Source organism: Mobula hypostoma, chromosome 10, assembly GCF_963921235.1.
Source record: "Mobula hypostoma chromosome 10, sMobHyp1.1, whole genome shotgun sequence".
NCBI classification, from domain to species: domain Eukaryota; kingdom Metazoa; phylum Chordata; class Chondrichthyes; order Myliobatiformes; family Myliobatidae; genus Mobula; species Mobula hypostoma.
In genome coordinates, this window is record NC_086106.1 from 88,694,296 (window position 1) to 88,711,379 (window position 17,084).

At 41.6% G+C, this 17,084-nt stretch overlaps 1 protein-coding gene across 1 annotated transcript in view; it reads left to right on the forward strand.

Annotated features, from left to right (window-relative positions):
• Positions 1-416: 416 nt before the first annotated feature.
• The window catches only part of prps1b (phosphoribosyl pyrophosphate synthetase 1B), a 55,040-nt gene continuing 38,372 nt past the window's right edge, over positions 417-17,084 (forward strand). The window contains exon 1 of the mRNA XM_063060809.1: positions 417-695. Within this exon, the coding sequence (XP_062916879.1) occupies positions 574-695 (122 nt within the window). The 5' untranslated portion in view covers positions 417-573. The remainder of the gene's footprint in view (positions 696-17,084) is intronic.

Below are 17,084 nucleotides of genomic sequence, written 5' to 3' on the forward strand. Positions count from 1 at the left end.
AGAAAGAAACAACCTAGGCATAATATTACTAAATAGAAAAGAATGATTGATATTTCCACGCAAAATACTATGCATATATCTTTACATATGTATTTTATCTAATGAAGCAATATAGAACTGAAACATTAACATAATTTTGCACTGATGTTATTTGCTGAATAGTTGCATCATTTTCTGATTTAACTTGAAATTTAAAACGTACGTAATTAAAATACATCGCTTTTGTATTGTGTAGACCTGGTGCAGTTAAAGTTAAACACGATCAGCATCTGATCTGAGTGCCAATACAAATATTGCTCTTCAATCCGAAAACATATTACGCAGCAGCACCGAGCAATCTGGAAAATTGACAGACTCCGGACGAATCAGCAGTCCAGTTACGGCGGTAGTCCCACCCTAATAAAAAACGTACGGTACCTACCCACCACACCATCCTCTCCCTCACTCTCACCAAACATGGTGGCGTAGGGTCAGCGTTTTAAAATCGGAGTCTCATCGATTTGTACTCACAATCTCTTAACGAATTAAGCTGTTTTAATTTATTATAAGTTATATTATAAGGAAACTAGAAATATGCCTAATATCAAGATTTTCAGCGGTAGTTCTCACCAGGATTTATCACAGAAGATTGCCGATCGGTTGGGGCTCGAGCTTGGGAAAGTAGTCACGAAAAAATTCAGTAATCAAGAGACATGGTGAGTACAATGAGGGAAGAGGTTGCGGTTGCTGGCAGCATGGGTGTTATGATTTTACAGCCGACATAAAAGACCTGTTTATTTCCAGTGCGTGACTGTGGAGAAGTCGTTTGTTAAAGTTGCTGTGGCCTTGTGGTCAAAGCGCGGGCACGCTGTTGCTCGCAAAGTAGGTCGGGATTTGGTGTTTTTTCCCCTCGCTTGGCCCTAGTTCTGAGTTGGAGATCTGTCGTTTTCGACTACAACTTCCAGTAGGCCTCGACCGGCGGTAAAACCACGTTGCAACTGGCTGGTGGGTGAAAGAAAACGCGAGAAGCCAGAAAGAGCTCTTACTATTTTTAAAAAAAAATTTCTCTGCGTAATCATACATTTCACTTTCCTGGCGCTGCCTTTGTATTAATTGTAACTTAGTGCAGACTTTCTACCTCTTGAAGTTGTAACCTCGGTTTTACTGTTGTAAATCGTGCAACCTTAGCAACGTCAGATAATCGGTTATTGCGGTGATTGTACCCATTAAGTTAATAGCACAATGCTTAATTGAAGTCCAAGATTCAATTATGCCATTAAGCAGGCATATTATTGAGAGTTGTGTTGTTTTAGCACAATGCTGGTGTTTTCAACTCCTGAGACTGATTTCAAGCCCCTTTTCAAAGCGACGCGAGCAACTGCAGATGCTGATTTCTGGCGTAAAAGTAAGATACTGGAAACACTGAAGTCAAAGGGATGGAAGAGATTTTGGGGCAAGACTGCATGAGAAATGAAAGTTCAGGGAAGATGGCGATAGTGCAAAGTGATAAGGGGGGGGTGAGACAGGCTGATAGATGATGGGAGGAAACAAAAAAGGTAGGGGAGAAGTGGAGACAGAAACCAAGTATAATATTGGGTAGTAGAACCATGCGGGTACCGGAGGGGGAATGAAAAGGTGAACAAGGGAGAGAATCTGAATCAGGCTTAATATCACAGATATATGCTGTGAAGTCTGCTTTGCAGCAGTAATACATAAAGAACTATAAGCTAGAATAAGGAATGTATTTTTTAAAATTAATGCAAAAAGCACAAAATAGCAAGGTAGTGTTCATGGGCTGATTCATTGTCTGGTTAGAAATCTGATATCGAAGGGGGCGAAGTTGTTTCTAAAATATTGAGTGTGTGTCTTCAGTCTCCTGAACCTCTGCTTTGATTGTAGTAATAAGAAGAGCATGTCCGAGTGATGGGGTTCCTTAATGATGGATGCCGCCTTTTTGAGACATCACCTTTTGAAAATGTCTTCAATACTATAGAGGCTAGTGCTCATGATGTTGTTGGCTGAGTAGCAACCCTCTGCAGCTTTTTCAGATCCTGTGCCATACCAGGCCCTCCATACCAGATGATTATGTAGCCAGTTAGAATGCTCCTGCAAATATGTACATCTGCAGAAATTTGCTAGTCTTTGGTGTCATACTGTACCTCGTCTCCTCAACTCCAAATGAAATTATAGCCACAGTCATGCCTTCTTCATAATTGCTTCAGTATGCTGGGTTCAGGTGAGATGTTCAAGGCTGTTGACACCCAGGAACTTGAAACTGCTCACTCTTTCTCCTGCTGATCCTTCGTTGAGGACAGGTGTGTTCCTTCAGTAGGTTCAATTTAATGTCAGAGAAAGGTATACAATACATATCCTGAAATTCTTTTTCTTAGCAAGCATCCACAAAAACAGAGGAGTGCCCCCAAAGAATGAATGACAGAACCCGGAAGCCCCTCCAGCTTCCCCCTCCCACGCATAAGCAGCAGCAAAGTGACAAACCCTCCCACCCAGCAAAAAAGCATCTGCACCCTCCACCGAGCACTTGAGTGTGCAGCAAAGCATCAATAAAGACACAGACTTGCAGTACCCCAAAGACTACTCATTCACCTGGTAATTCGATATACCACAGTCTCTCCCTCTCCCCCTCTAATAAGGGGGAAAAAGAGGTGTCCCTGTTTCACAGCCACAGGGGAGACAGAACAAAACAATTCGCCGATTTATGATGTTAAAAGACTGTTGTGTCGCTATTTCCAAACTCTATGCCCAAAGTTCTTGGGTCTTTGGGCACACAGCCAGCTCACTGCTTACGATCTTCCATCTCCCACAACACACCAGCTTCCTGCGGCAGCCCTGACCTGGAATCCGCCCGCCTCCAGAGCAGTGAAAATCCGGCACACAAAGGCCTGCTAGCCTTCTAGGTCACGTCGTTGGCATATCGAAAAACGGTCAGTTGCGAGGCCCTGAGAGCAGGTCCCATTCCTGCAAAGAACCAAAGTCAGCGTCTTCAAGGTCAGGCCAGAGTCTTCAAAAGAACTCTGAAAAGGAAAAAAGAGAGATATTAAAAATAGAAATAGAGCCGTTTCTGAAGATGCAAGCGAAGGAGTCACTATTAAGCGCTACCATCTGAAGCTCCACCCTCAACTTCCCCTTCCTAATGTCCACAGTCAATTCCTTGGACTTAACTGATGTGTGTTGGATTCTGGTTCTTAACTCTAAGGTTCTTTTATAAGTCTGGAATGAGGCATAAACTTTGCTTCATCATTTTATTAAGAGTTGAGTGACTACTGAAAGAGGAGAGAGAAACTAAAGATGGTTCTAATGTAAAACAGCTACTTTTATACCCGTATACACAATCCATTCAAATTCATCGATAACAATAACCCAGTTAAAAAGCACTTAGTTAATACTGAAGTAAAAATTAACTAATGAGAAAATACTCATTCACTTAATGAAAGGACAAAGAAGCTTCCAGAATTATACTTTGTATAGTCATTAAGTGTTATACTTATGGCCATTTAAAATACAAGCAGATAATTGTTAAACTGCAAAGGAAATGACAAACAGTCAGATCCAACAGGAGTGTAAGGTGGTTGTAATGCTACTCGACCAGTTGATCTATCTCACTCCTATAAATCTCCTCGTTGCCAGCTGAGATCCTGCTAACAACAGTTGTGGGTGATGTTTGAGTTGTACTAGCCATGCATTCATGGATATAGAGAGAGCAGAGCAGTGGGCCAGGCACACAGTGAGGTGCACCGGTGTTGATTGTCAGCAAGATGATATTACCAATCTGCGCTGACTGTGGTCTCAATGAAGAGGTCAGGGATCCACTTGCAGAGGTACAGAGGCCTGGGTTTTGAAGCTTATTGATTAAGGATGATGCTGTTGAATGCTTAGCTGTAATCAATAAACAGCAGCCTTAAATAGGTATTGCAGTTGTCCAGATGTCCAAGACTGAGTGGGGACCCAGTGAGATTGCATCTGCTGTAAATCTATTGTGGCAATAGGCAAATTGTAGCAGGTTATGACCAGCCTCTCAAAGCATATCATCACAGTAGATGTGAGTGTAACTGGGTGATAGCTGTTAAGGCAGCTCTTGGCACTGGTATGATTGATGCCCTTTTGAAGCAGGTGGGAACCTCCAGCTGCAGCAGTAAGCGATTGAAGATGTCCTTGAACTGTCCTGCCGGTTGATTGGCACAGGTTTTCAGTGCCCTAGCAGTTACATCCTCATGAAAGATGTTCTGACGTTGGCCCTTGAGACAGAGATCACTGGGTCGCTAGAAGCTGCAGGGATTCACACAGGTGTAGTTTTTTTAAAACATTTCTTTATTGCTTTCACAGAGTGAAAAGAAAACACATAGGTTTGAAAGTACAGCAAAGTTAAAAGGAAGAAACAAAATATATAAATCAAAAGAAAAAAAACACACAAAAAAGCAAACACCCCACTATTTAAAAAAAAGCAGTCAATTCAGTTCATTACTTTTATCATCCTGAATATTGTTCTCCAGAAACTTGTGGAAAATGTCCCAAGTTTCCAGAAATTTGCCAAGTTTTTCTTTTGATATAGCTTATCTTCTCTAGAGCAAGATAAGAAGTCATTCCTTTCAGCCATTGTAAGGTTGTTGGTTTCTTCCATGAATAGGCTATGCAGCGTTTGGCTTCCAAAAATCAAATATTAAGCAGAGACCTTACATTTTTGGAGGTTACAAAGGCCTTTGGATAAATATTCAGAATACATAATTTAGGATCAAGGGGTACCTTTTTTTCCAATAATCTGACTGATCAAATCCAGCACCTTCTTCCAGAAACAGATTATCTGAGGGCACTCCCACATGCAATGGAACAGACCCCTTTTGGTGGTTACGTTTAATGCATGCGTCTGGAATGTTGGGGTTAAAGTGATGCAACTTGACTGGAAATTTACTGTTTGGTTATCCATTTGTATTGTAATTTAGAATGAGTGTTCACTGATAGGGTTTGAACTAAGGAACAAGCTTCTGACCACTCTTTTTCTGACATACTCATGCAGATCAGTTCTCCATGCTTGTAGTATGTTGTTTGATGACTCTTTTCATTTACTTGCAAACAAATTGTGTAATACAGACACATGTCCCCTAGCTTCAGATAATTTCAGAGTGATATCTTCCAGGGTAGATAAGGAAGGAGCTTCAAACTGTAACCTTGCCTGGACATAATAAAACTTTGCAACTGAAGATATTTAAAAAAAAGTGTTTTGTTGGAATTCCATATTGTGGCCTTGAGTTCTTCAAATGACATAAATGTATTGCCATTATAAAGATCAGACACCTTAGCTGTGCCTCAGGTCAACCAAGTTTTAAAACCAGGGTCTGCTGTGCCGGGCCAGAAGTTATCATCACCAAAGATGGGAGTAAACTGGGATAACTGTGATGTCTCTCCCAAATACGCAAGAGCATCATGCCAAACCCTTACTACATTTTTTAAGAAAGGGTTTTTTGTTAGTTTGACCAGTTTTTTTCTTATCTGCTGAATACCTGTATAGTTCTAGAGGGATATTGATCGACTGGGATTCCATTGAGACCCAAGTAGACGAGTGATCCTTAACAAAGTAAAACATTCCTGCTCTTATTTGGGCCACCCAGAAATACCATATAAGATTTGGTAGCTGTAAGCCGCTTCTATCATACGGCAAATATAACAGGGAAAGCCTGAGTCTTGGATGTCTTATTATTCCAGATAAAATTAGAAAAAATTTCTTTAATAAATATAAGAAAGCTGATGGAGGAGAAAGTGGGATAGATTGGAAAAGGTACAAGAACTTTGTTCTAAAAATTGACATTTTTAGAATGTTTATGCATCCAATCAAAGATATGGGCAATTTCGTCCATCAGTTTACAAGATGAATAACTGAGTCTGTGAGAGGGTTATAATTAGTTGGGATAATTTTTATCAATAGTAGGAGTAATTTTAACACCCAAATAAGTAAATCCCTGTTCTGACACCATAAACAGAGTTTGAAGTGGGGGATGGAATCTCCTATCTTTATCCATGAATAATATTGCAGATTTGTTGTTTATTTTATAGCCTGCAAAAGTACCAAAAGTACTTACCAGGTCAATTAAGGCAGGTAATGTTTGTTTCAAGTTGGAGCAAAACAAAATTACGTCATCCGCGTACAGGGCTATGCAATGTTTTATATCTCCTATAGTTATTCCTGATATGTTAGCCTGTTTTTGAATTGCCATAGCAAGTGGCTCAATGGCCAGGATAAACAGGAGGGGAGATGGAGAACAGCCCTGTCTTGTTCCCCGTTGGAGTTTAAAGGGTGCCGGAAAAAGCCCATTAGTTAAAATTTCAGCCTGTGGGTTAGAATAAAGAAGTTGTATTCACCTTAGAAATTTCCCCCCATACCAAATCTTTCTAAAACTTTAAATAGATATTGCCATTCCACTCTGTCGAAGGCTTTCTCGGCTTCCAGTGACAGAATAGCGCTATCAGGGCTTCCAGATTTTTCATAAAGTATATTAAGCACTCTCTGAATGTTGTGGAAGCCTTGCCTTCCCTTAATAAATCCATTTTGGTCAGGGTGGACCATTTTTGGCAAGAGTGGCTCCAGCTTCCTAGCTAATACCTTACAGAGAATTTTAAGATCATTGTTCGGAAGTGTGATTGGCCTATAAGATCCACATAGAGACGGTGGTTTTCCAGGTTTTAACAGTAGTGTAATTGCTGCCATATTAAGAGAGGAGGGAAGGGATCCAGTATCGAATGAATCCTGATACATATCAAGCAGAGGTGGTATTAATTTAGTCTTAAAGATTTTATTTATTGCAATCAGAATTCCATTGGGCCCAGGAGTTTTCCCTCCTTTCATGTTAGTTATAGCTTCAGACAATTCTTTAGCCTCTAAGTTAAACTCCAGTGAGGTCAAGGACGTTTCATCCAGGGGTGTAAATTCTAACAAGTCGAGAAATTCCTTTTGTATTTGTGGAGCTGAATCTGAATATTCTGAGTTATACAGATTTTGGTAAAATCTCAAAAAGAGATTGTTTATTTTGGGTCAGTAGTTGTCACCCCCTCATCTGATTGTATGGAGTTTATTGCCCCTTCTGTTTGTATCTGTTTCATGCTCCAGGCCAAGAGTTTACTAGCCTTTTCACCCTGCTCAAGATAGGATTGCTTCAGTCTCATCAAACTTTTTGTTGCCTTATTAATAGACAATACATTATACTTGGCTCACAGTTTGAGTTCTATAGATAGCTGCTGAGAGGGATTTTGAAATATTTCAGATTCAGTCTCTTACTCTTTTTCAAACTGTTCTATTTCCAATCTAAAGGATTTATGTTTAAAACTGGTAAAGCTAATTATCTGACCCCTTAGAAAGGCTTCCCACATTATAGCAGATGTCTGGTCCATATTTTCAAAATAGTAATCTATCTGTTCTCCAATAAACTCTGTAAATTCTGGATCCCTCATCCAAGTCGTTTGAAGCCTCCATCTTGAATAATGTAAAGTGTTAGGCAGGTTCAAAATAAATGAAACTGGGGGGTGATCTGAAATTCGTCATTCCCTCCTACAATTTAAAGTGGTTCATAGGGCTTATATGACCAAGGATAAATTATCTCGTTTTTATAGGGATATATCTCCCTACTGTGATAGGTGTAACAATGGAGAAGTTTCACTTATTCATATGTTTTGGATGTGCCCAAGTCTTGAAGTATTCCAAACTTTTTCTGTACTCTTTAAAGTAAATTTTAAGCCTAATCCTTTGACTGCCCTATTTGGTATTGTTGGAAGGAAAGATATCATTCTGAAGACATCTGATCTGCCCATTCTGGCTTTTACCTCTCTTATGGCTAGAAGGGCGCTTTTGTTTAAATGGAAGGATGTTGTTCCGCCTAATCATCCTCAGTGGTCACAGGATGTTATGGCATGCCTAAATTTAGAAAAGAATCATGTTCAATTTCTGAATCTAACTAAGATTTTCAAAATTTGTGGGGGCCATTTTTAAATTATTTTCATAATTTTTGACTTGTTAAAGTACAGAAGTTGGTTAATAGTATATTTTATTATCTGATAATTTTTTTTTCCCCAAACATCTTCGACTTTGGTAGTGGGTGTAGATCTTTTTTTTAATAAAATTGTTTATATTCTAATATATGAATTAATCTAATCCATATGAATATAGAGTAAGGAGTTCATTAATGTTATTCAATATACTGTATTTGGTAGTATCATATTCGGTCTTTTGCTTTATAATATGTATTCTCTTGAACTCTGTATTCTTCTATATAGAAATCAATAAAAATATTGAAAAAGAAAGAAGCCATCTTGAGTAATGTAAAGCGTTAGGCAGGTTCAAAATAAATGAAACTGGGGCGTGATCTGAAATTATTATGCTATCGTACCAGCAGCTTATAATTGTGGATATTAAAGCAGCTGAAACTAAGTAGTAATCAATTTTGGAAAAGGTCTGGCAAGTGCTAGAATAGCAGGATAAAATTAGTTTATCCGGGTACTTCCTTCTCCACACATTAACTAAATTAAAGTCTTTAGCACATTGCAATAACTCTTTTCTTGTCTGATGGTGAGGGGTATCTATCCCATTAGATCTGTCTAGTTCAGATTGAAGTGCACAATTAAAATCACCACCTACAATAAGGCCCAGCAGAGCAGCTAATGATAAAAACAAGTGTCTGAAAAACACTGGATTGTCATCATTTGTCCCATACACATTGACCAAATTAAACCTGATTGAGAAAATTTTGCACTGAATAATAAGGTATCTGCCAGATTGGTCTTCAGTAACATTAACAAGGTGGAAAGACACCAACTTATGTATAAGGGTAATTACCCACCCCCATGAGTGTGAGCTGAAAGAGGCTGAAAAAACCTGTCCCGGCCATCTCCTCCTTACTCTTAACTACAGGTGTCCCCCGCTTTTCGAACGTTCGCTTTACGAAACCTCACTGTTACGAAAGACCTACATTAGTACCCTGTTTTCACTTTCAGAAGGTGCTTTCACTGTTTCGAAGAAAGGCAGCGCGCACCCCGAGCAGCTGCTGTGCCCCGGATTGGGAACGGCATTGCTTAAACACGTTGCAGTGAGCAGCCGTTAGCAAGATGAGTTCTAAGGTGTCAGAAAAGCCTGAAAGAGTAAGGGTGTTACACTTAGTGTAAAACTAGACATAATTAAGCGTTTCGATCGTGGTGAACGAACAAGGACAAAGTGTGTTTGGCTTGTGGAAGTTGACGAAGATGATGTTGAAGAGGTTTCGGCATCCCATGACCAAGAACTGATAGATGAAGAGCTGACACAATTGGAAGAGGAAAGGATAACAATCGAAACCGAATGCAGAAAATGAAGCAACTGCGTGAGATTTTCGCTGCAATAATAAAGTACAACTTTAATTTTGAAAGGGTACGTAGGTTTAGGGGATATTTGCAGGATGGTTTGAGTGCTTACAAACAACTGTATGATAAGAAAAGTACGCGAGGCTCAGCAGTCAAGCAAGCCTTCCACATCAGCCACAGCAGACGACGAACCTCGACCTTCGACATCGAGGCGGGCAGTCATAGGAGAAGATGAGCTGCCTACCCTGATCGACGATGAGATGACACCCCTGTGTCCCACCACCCCAACATCCGGGCCCAATGCAGCAGTAGCCAGGAGGCACACAGCACATCTTTAAGAAAAAAGCTGAAATAAACATGCTAATTAATTAGGTGCTGCCTAGCGCGTAATTGTCAGCCCAGATCAGAGGCGATGCAATTGGCAATCGCCTCTGATCTGCGCTGACATTTACGTGCCGGGCAGCACCTAATTAATTAGCATGTTTATTTCGGCTTTTTTCTTAACGATGTGCTGTGTGCCTCCCGGCTACCGCTGCATTTTTTGCGGCAATGTATCGGGTTGGTGGCCTGGAGGGTGGAGGCCACTGCACCACCCAGCCTGCGACAACTCAGTCTAACACACCATTATCAGTGTGCTCGGCGCTGTTTTCCCAATTCCGGTAAGTGATACTACACTGTACATACATTATTTCTACTTTATATAGGCTGTGTATTTTTACGTTATTTGGTAGATTTGGCAGGTTCATAGTTTAAAGGTTACTGGAGAGCGCATTTATGCCAACAGTGCTTGCGTGAGATTTTCTTCCCAGAGTGCTTGCATGAGATTTTCGCTATGGAGATCTGTGCAGGCAATCGTTGTAGAGAAGTATTTCTAATTTATATAGGCTGTGTATTTATCATATCATTCCTGCTTTTACTATATGTTACTGTTATTTTAGGTTTTATGTGTTATTTGGCATGATTTGGTAGGTTATTTTTGGGTCTGCGAACACTCACAAAATTTTCCCATATAAATGGTAATTGCTTCTTCGCTTTACGACGTTTCGGCTTACAAACCGTTTCATAGCAACGCTCTACCTTCGGATGGTGGGGGAAACCTGTATATCCTCGGGGGTTAAATGGGTTTCCTGCAGAAAAGCTATTTTGGCTTTTAACTGTCTTTTCGTATTCATGACTTGCTTTAACTTCACAAGGTGCTGAGGAAGAGGATTTCTTGGAATGTATGCGGGATGGTTTTTTGAACCAACATGTCGAGGAACCAACCAGAGAGCAGGCTATTCTGGACTGGGTTTTGAGCAATGAGGAAGGGTTAATTAGCGATCTTGTCGTGAGAGGCCCCTTGGGTAAGAGTGACCATAATATGGTGGAATTCTTCATTAATATGGAGAGTGACATAGTTAATTCAGAAACAAAGGTTCTGAACTTAAAGAAGGGGAACTTTGAAGGTATGAGACGTGAATTAGCTAAGATAGACTGGCAAATGACACTTAAAGGATTGACGGTGGATATGCAATGGCAAGCATTTATAGGTTGCATGGATGAACTACAACAATTGTTCATCCCAGTTTGGCGAAAGAATAAATCAAGGAAGGTAGTGCACCCGTGGCTGACGAGAAATTAGGGATAGTATCAATTCCAAAGAAGTAGCATACAAATTAGCCAGAGAAAGTGGCTCACCTGAGGACTGGGAGGAATTCAGAGTTCAGCAGAGGAGGACAAAGGGCTTAATTAGGAAGGGGAAAAAAGATTATGAGAAAAAACTGGCAGAGAACATAAAAACGGACTGTAAAAGCTTTTATAGATATGTAAAAAGGAAAAGACTGGTGAAGACAAATGTAGGTCCCCTGCAGACAGAAACAGGTGAATTGATTATGGGGAGCAAGGACATGGCAGACCAATTGAATAATTACTTTGGTTCTGTCTTCACTAAGGAGGACATAAATAATCTTCCAGAAATAGTAAGGGACAGAGGGTCCAGTGAGATGGAGGAACTGAGTGAAATACATGTTAGTAGGGAAGTGGTGTTAGGTAAATTGAAGGGATTGAAGGCAGATAAATCCCCAGGGCCAGATGGTCTGCATCCTAGAGTGCTTAAGGAAGTAGCCCAAGAAATAGTGGATGCATTAGTGATAATTTTTCAAAACTCGTTAGATTCTGGACTAGTTCCTGAGGATTGGAGGGTGGCTAATGTAACCCCAATTTTTAAAAAAGGAGGGAGAGAGAAACCGGGGAATTATAGACCGGTTAGCCTAACGTCGGTGGTGGGGAAACTGCTGGAGTCAGTTATCAAGGATGTGATAACAGCACATTTGGAAAGCGGAGAAATGATCGGACAAAGTCAGCATGGATTTGTGAAAGGAAAATCATGTCTGACGAATCTCATAGAATTTTTTGAGGATGTAACTAGTAGAGTGGATAGGGGAGAACCAGTGGATGTGGTATATTTGGATTTTCAAAAGGCTTTTGACAAGGTCCCACATAGGAGATTAGTGTGCAAACTTAAAGCACACAGTATTGGGGGTAAGGTGTGGGTGGAGAATTGGTTAGCAGACAGGAAGCAAAGAGTGGGAATAAACGGGACCTTTTCAGAATGGCAGGCGGTGACTAGTGGGGTACCGCAAGGCTCAGTGCTGGGACCCCAGTTGTTTACAATATATATTAATGACTTGGATGAGGGAATTAAATGCAGCATCTCCAAGTTTGCGGATGACACGAAGCTTGGCGGCAGTGTTAGCAGTGAGGAGGATGCTAAGAGGATGCAGGGTGACTTGGATAGGTTGGGTGAGTGGGCAGACTCATGGCAGATGCAATTTAATGTGGATAAATGTGAAGTTATCCACTTTGGTGGCAAAAATAGGAAAACAGATTATTATCTGAATGGTGGCCGATTAGGAAAAGGGGAGGTGCAACGAGACCTGGGTGTCATTATACACCAGTCATTGAAAGTGGGCATGCAGGTACAGCAGGCGGTGAAAAAGGCGAATGGTATGCTGGCATTTATTGCGAGAGGATTCGAGTACAGGAGCAGGGAGGTAATACTGCAGTTGTACAAGGCCTTGGTGAGACCACACCTGGAGTATTGTGTGCAGTTTTGGTCCCCTAATCTGAGGAAAGACATCTTTGCCATAGAGGGAGTACAAAGAAGGTTCACTAGATTGATTCCTGGGATGGCAGGACTTTCATATGAAGAAAGACTGGATGAACTGGGCTTGTACTCGTTGGAATTTAGAAGATTGAGGGGGGATCTGATTGAAACGTATAAGATCCTAAAGGGATTGGACAGGCTAGATGCAGGAAGATTGTTCCCGATGTTGGGGAAGTCCAGAACGAGGGGTCACAGTTTGAGGATAGAGGGGAAGCCTTTTAGGACCGAGATTAGGAAAAACTTCTTCACACAGTGAGTGGTGAATCTGTGGAATTCTCTGCCACAGCAAACTGTTGAGGCCAGTTCATTGGCTATGTTTAAGAGGGAGTTAGATATGGCCCTTGTGGCTACAGGGGTCAGGGGGTATGGAGGGAAGGCTGGGGCGGGGTTCTGAGTTGGATGATCAGCCATGATCATCATAAATGGCGGTGCAGGCTCGAAGGGCCGAATGGCCTACTCCTGCACCTATTTTCTATGTTTCTAAGTTTATTTAATCCTCTTGCATTTCAAGAGGTAAATTGAAGTTCGCAGGGCATAGGTTATTAGTTATAATTTCAATCAATGTTGAGCTGAATTGATCTAGAATGACTGCTAACTGAGATTACAACGTAACAAAAAAAGATGAGTAAAAACCAGTAAATAGTAACTGGAACATTGTAAACATAACTAAGTGTACTTCTGGAACTGTAATACACCCACCCACCCCATGATGAACACCTCCTGACGGCCCAGAAAGGGGGCCTAATTATGGAGCTTAACTGATCCTCCCGCTCCGTCGTCATGGTGAGAAACAGCATGGCCAACAGCCAGACCAGAGCCCCAACGTTGTCAGTAGTAGAGAATATTATAACCAAATTATACCAAGAGTCTTTATCAAATTTAACTTGATCCTACGACAGTGCCGCTGAAGATAATGAGAACCGATGCAAATTCGTTATCATAATGCAGTGGGTAACACCGCTAACGTTCATTAGCATTCATTTATGTCCCTTAGGCACTATGAACCTACCTATTCAAACAAAAGTCAAAAAAACTGCTGTACTGTCTTACTTGCCTGCAGCCTCTAAGTTGTAGTCCTTCAGTTCCTGCACAAATTTCTCCGCTGCCGGTGCACTATCAAAGGTGTGGCGTTTTCTTTTGTAGGTCGCCAGCAGTTTCGCAGAGTGAATTATCCTATACCGTAGGCCCGGGATGGAGAGAGAGGCTAACTTTCTTCCCTGGATCAAAAATTTTCCTTCGCCTGCAGAGTTCGGCAGAGATGTCAGGGAAAAACATGATTCTCTGATTGTCGAAAAGTACAGGTTCTTTCAGCCTGGTAGCCTTCATAACCCGGGTCTTGTCCGCGTAGTTTAGGAACTTGATTATCACTACCCTGGGTTGCTTAGCCCAGTGGTCCCCAACCACCAGGCCGTGAGCATGTGATACCGGGCCACGCGGAAACGATATGATTTGGCAATATGAAATGATATGAGTCAGCTGCACCTTTCCTCACTCCCTGTCACGCACTGTTGAACTTGAACACCACCCATCCCCTCCCCACACCCCCGTCGGCCAGTCCGCAAGAATATCATCAATATTAAACCGGTCCATGGTGCGCGAAAGGTTGGGGAGCCCTGGCTTGGCTGACTGTGCTTCAGTTTAGTTAACCCTGCCAATTCTGAGCGCACTCTCAATCAGGGGGCCCAGAGAAGTTTTCAGCACCAAGCACCTCGGGGATCCATTTTTCCAAAAAATAGACCATATCAGCCCCTTCCGCCATTTCCGGAAGACCCACAAGACGGAGGATAGAATGGCGGCTACGATTTTCCAAGTCGTCCAATTTTAAACACTAACGCCTCCATAGCTGCTATCATGATTGTATTCTGATTACACAGAGAGGCGATGTCATCTTGATTAGTGCTAATTCTACCTTTGTCTTCTGTAATGTGCACTGTGCCAGCTTGTACTCCTTGTATAGTGTTTAATAGCCCGTCAAATCTTGACACAAAGTCATCTTTCATTGATTGAATAGTGTTTAGGATTTGGTTTGGGTATTCTGCCATGTAAGCATCTCTTGCCTCTTCTTCACTAGCATTGTCGTTAGCTTGCACTGCATGGTTACAGGTGGGGTCTAACTTCGAAGACTTTTGCATCTGCTTTGTTGGTTTCGGTGGCATTTAGGCTATCACTGTTTCCAATCAGACAAACTACAGCTGTTCAGGTAATTCTAGGTTGTTTGGTTGTGTAATTTCAAAACTTTTCAGAGGATCTCTGACACACATCTGCTCAGCACTGCGCCATAACCGGAAGTCCTTTCAAAGTGTGCATAAAAGGAATTGAGCTCATCTGAGAGTGAAACATCACAAGCATTTATCATATTAGGTTTCGTCTTGTTAGAAATAATGGCCTGCAAACACTGCCAGAGCTGATGTTGCATCCAGTTCCATCTCCATATTCAATCAGAATTGCTTTTTCACCAACATATCCCTCCAGAGATAGTACCTGGACTTTTTGTTGAGTTCTGGATCGGCAGTATTGAATACCACACATCTTGCCCTCAACAGCCTGAATCTCCTGGTTCATTCACAATTTCTGGTTTGGGTATGTCTGGTATGTTCTTGATTGCACAGACCCATGCACACGGATCTTTGTGAAGCGACAACTGTGGCATTTTCATTCAGATTTAAAGATGAATCCCTGAATATCGTCCAGTCCACCGATTCAAAGCAGTCCTGCAAGTGCTCCTCCACTTCCGTTAACCATTTGTGGTGTTGTCCTCAGTTTCTGCCTGTACACTGGAAGAAGTACTTCCGGGTGATCAGACTTGCCAAAAGTACAGCCGTGGGATGACATGTTAAGCATTTTTGATGGTGTAACAATAGTCAAGTGTGCTGGTTCCACAAGTGATATGGTGATTGATCAGAGACTTTTTCAGGCTGGCTTGGTTGAGATCCCATGCGGTAATCAGGAAAGCATCAGGGTGTGCTGCTTGGTGACTGCTCACCACAATGTCCAGCTCCTCCAGTGTTTGTCTGAAGTTGGCCAGTGGTGGAATGTACACTGCAACCAGGATTATGGCGGAACATTCCGGCAGATAAAATGGACGACGCTTGACAGATGTTCCAGGCTGGGGGAGCAGGACTGTGATACAGCTGCCACATCTGTGCATCACAGTGAGGTTAATCTTGAAGCAGGCTGTGCCCCCTCTACCTTTAGGAGACAGCTGTCCCATCCATGTGGTTGATGATAAAGCCCTTGGGCTGCAGTACTGTATCTTGAATGCTGGTGGTGAATCACATCTCTGATGCAAAGTACACAACAGTCCCTGATGGTCCTCTGCTGCTGCAATTCGTTTTTATTTTCCAGAGACTACATTAGCAAGCAGGACGTTAAGAAGTTTGGGCCTCAGCCCTGTGTTAATCTTGCTTGCAGCCGAGCATGGAATAATATGTTGGCTTTGTTGTTGAGAGTAATTGCACATAAAAATGGCTATCTTCAATTGCATAGTGTCACACTGAGACTGCAGATCTATCTGGTGAGGATGAATTTTTCTTGTGATTTGAGGGAGTATAGCAAATGTTCACCCGATTGATTCTTAGAATGTGAGTTTGTCATAATAGTGATTAACCAAATAAGGCTAATTATCTTTTGATAAGTACGTGGGTCAATCTCAAAGTTCAAAGTAAATTTATGATTAAAGTACACATGTCACCATATAGATAGATACTTTATTGATCCCAAAGGAAATCACAATGTCACAGTAGCATTACAAGTGCACAATATAAATGTTAGAAGAGAAGCAGAAAGAATTAAAAAAATATTACCTCAGTTGTAACAGGAGGGGTCATCACTTCCCCAGCTATAGGTTGACTCATTATAGAGGGTGAGAAACATTATATGGAATTGCCTGGATTGTCTGTAGTGTCCTTTGTTTCTACCAAGGCACCAATGTGTCCAGTTTGACTCCTATAATAGAGCCAGCCTTTCTAATCAGTTTAGTGAGCCTGTTGGCATCCCCTGTGATACTAATGCCCCAGCAATCACTACATGGAAGATTGTACTGGTGACAACAAGGCTGGTAGAATATCTGAAGGAGAGGCCTGCAAACTCCAAAGGACCTCAATCTCCTCAGAAAGTAGAAGCAGCTCTGGCCCTCCTTGTACACGTCCACTGTGTTGGTGCCCCACTCAAGTCTGTCATCCAAGTACTTGCAGGTCCTCATCACATCCACGTCCTCACCATCAGTAGGAACAGGGAGTAATGCAGGCATTGTCTTCCTAAAGTCCATCACCATCTCCTTTGTCGTACTAATGTTGAGCTGCAGATGATTCAGCTTGTACCATTTGACAAAGTCTTCCAGCAGGGCCCTGTATTCATCCTCCTTTCCTTCCTTTATGCACACAACTATTGCTGCAGCAGAGAATTTCTGCAGATGACATGACTCAGTGTTGCATCTAAAGACTATAAACTAGTCCAAGATTCATTTTCTTGCAGTCATTGACAGTAAATAGAAAGAAACAAAAGAATCAATGAAAAACCACATACAACAGAGATAGACAAACAACCAATGTGCAAAAGACGACAAACTGCAAATACAAAAAGAAAAGAAGAAAATAATAAATAAATGAGAACTAAGTATCAAGAACAC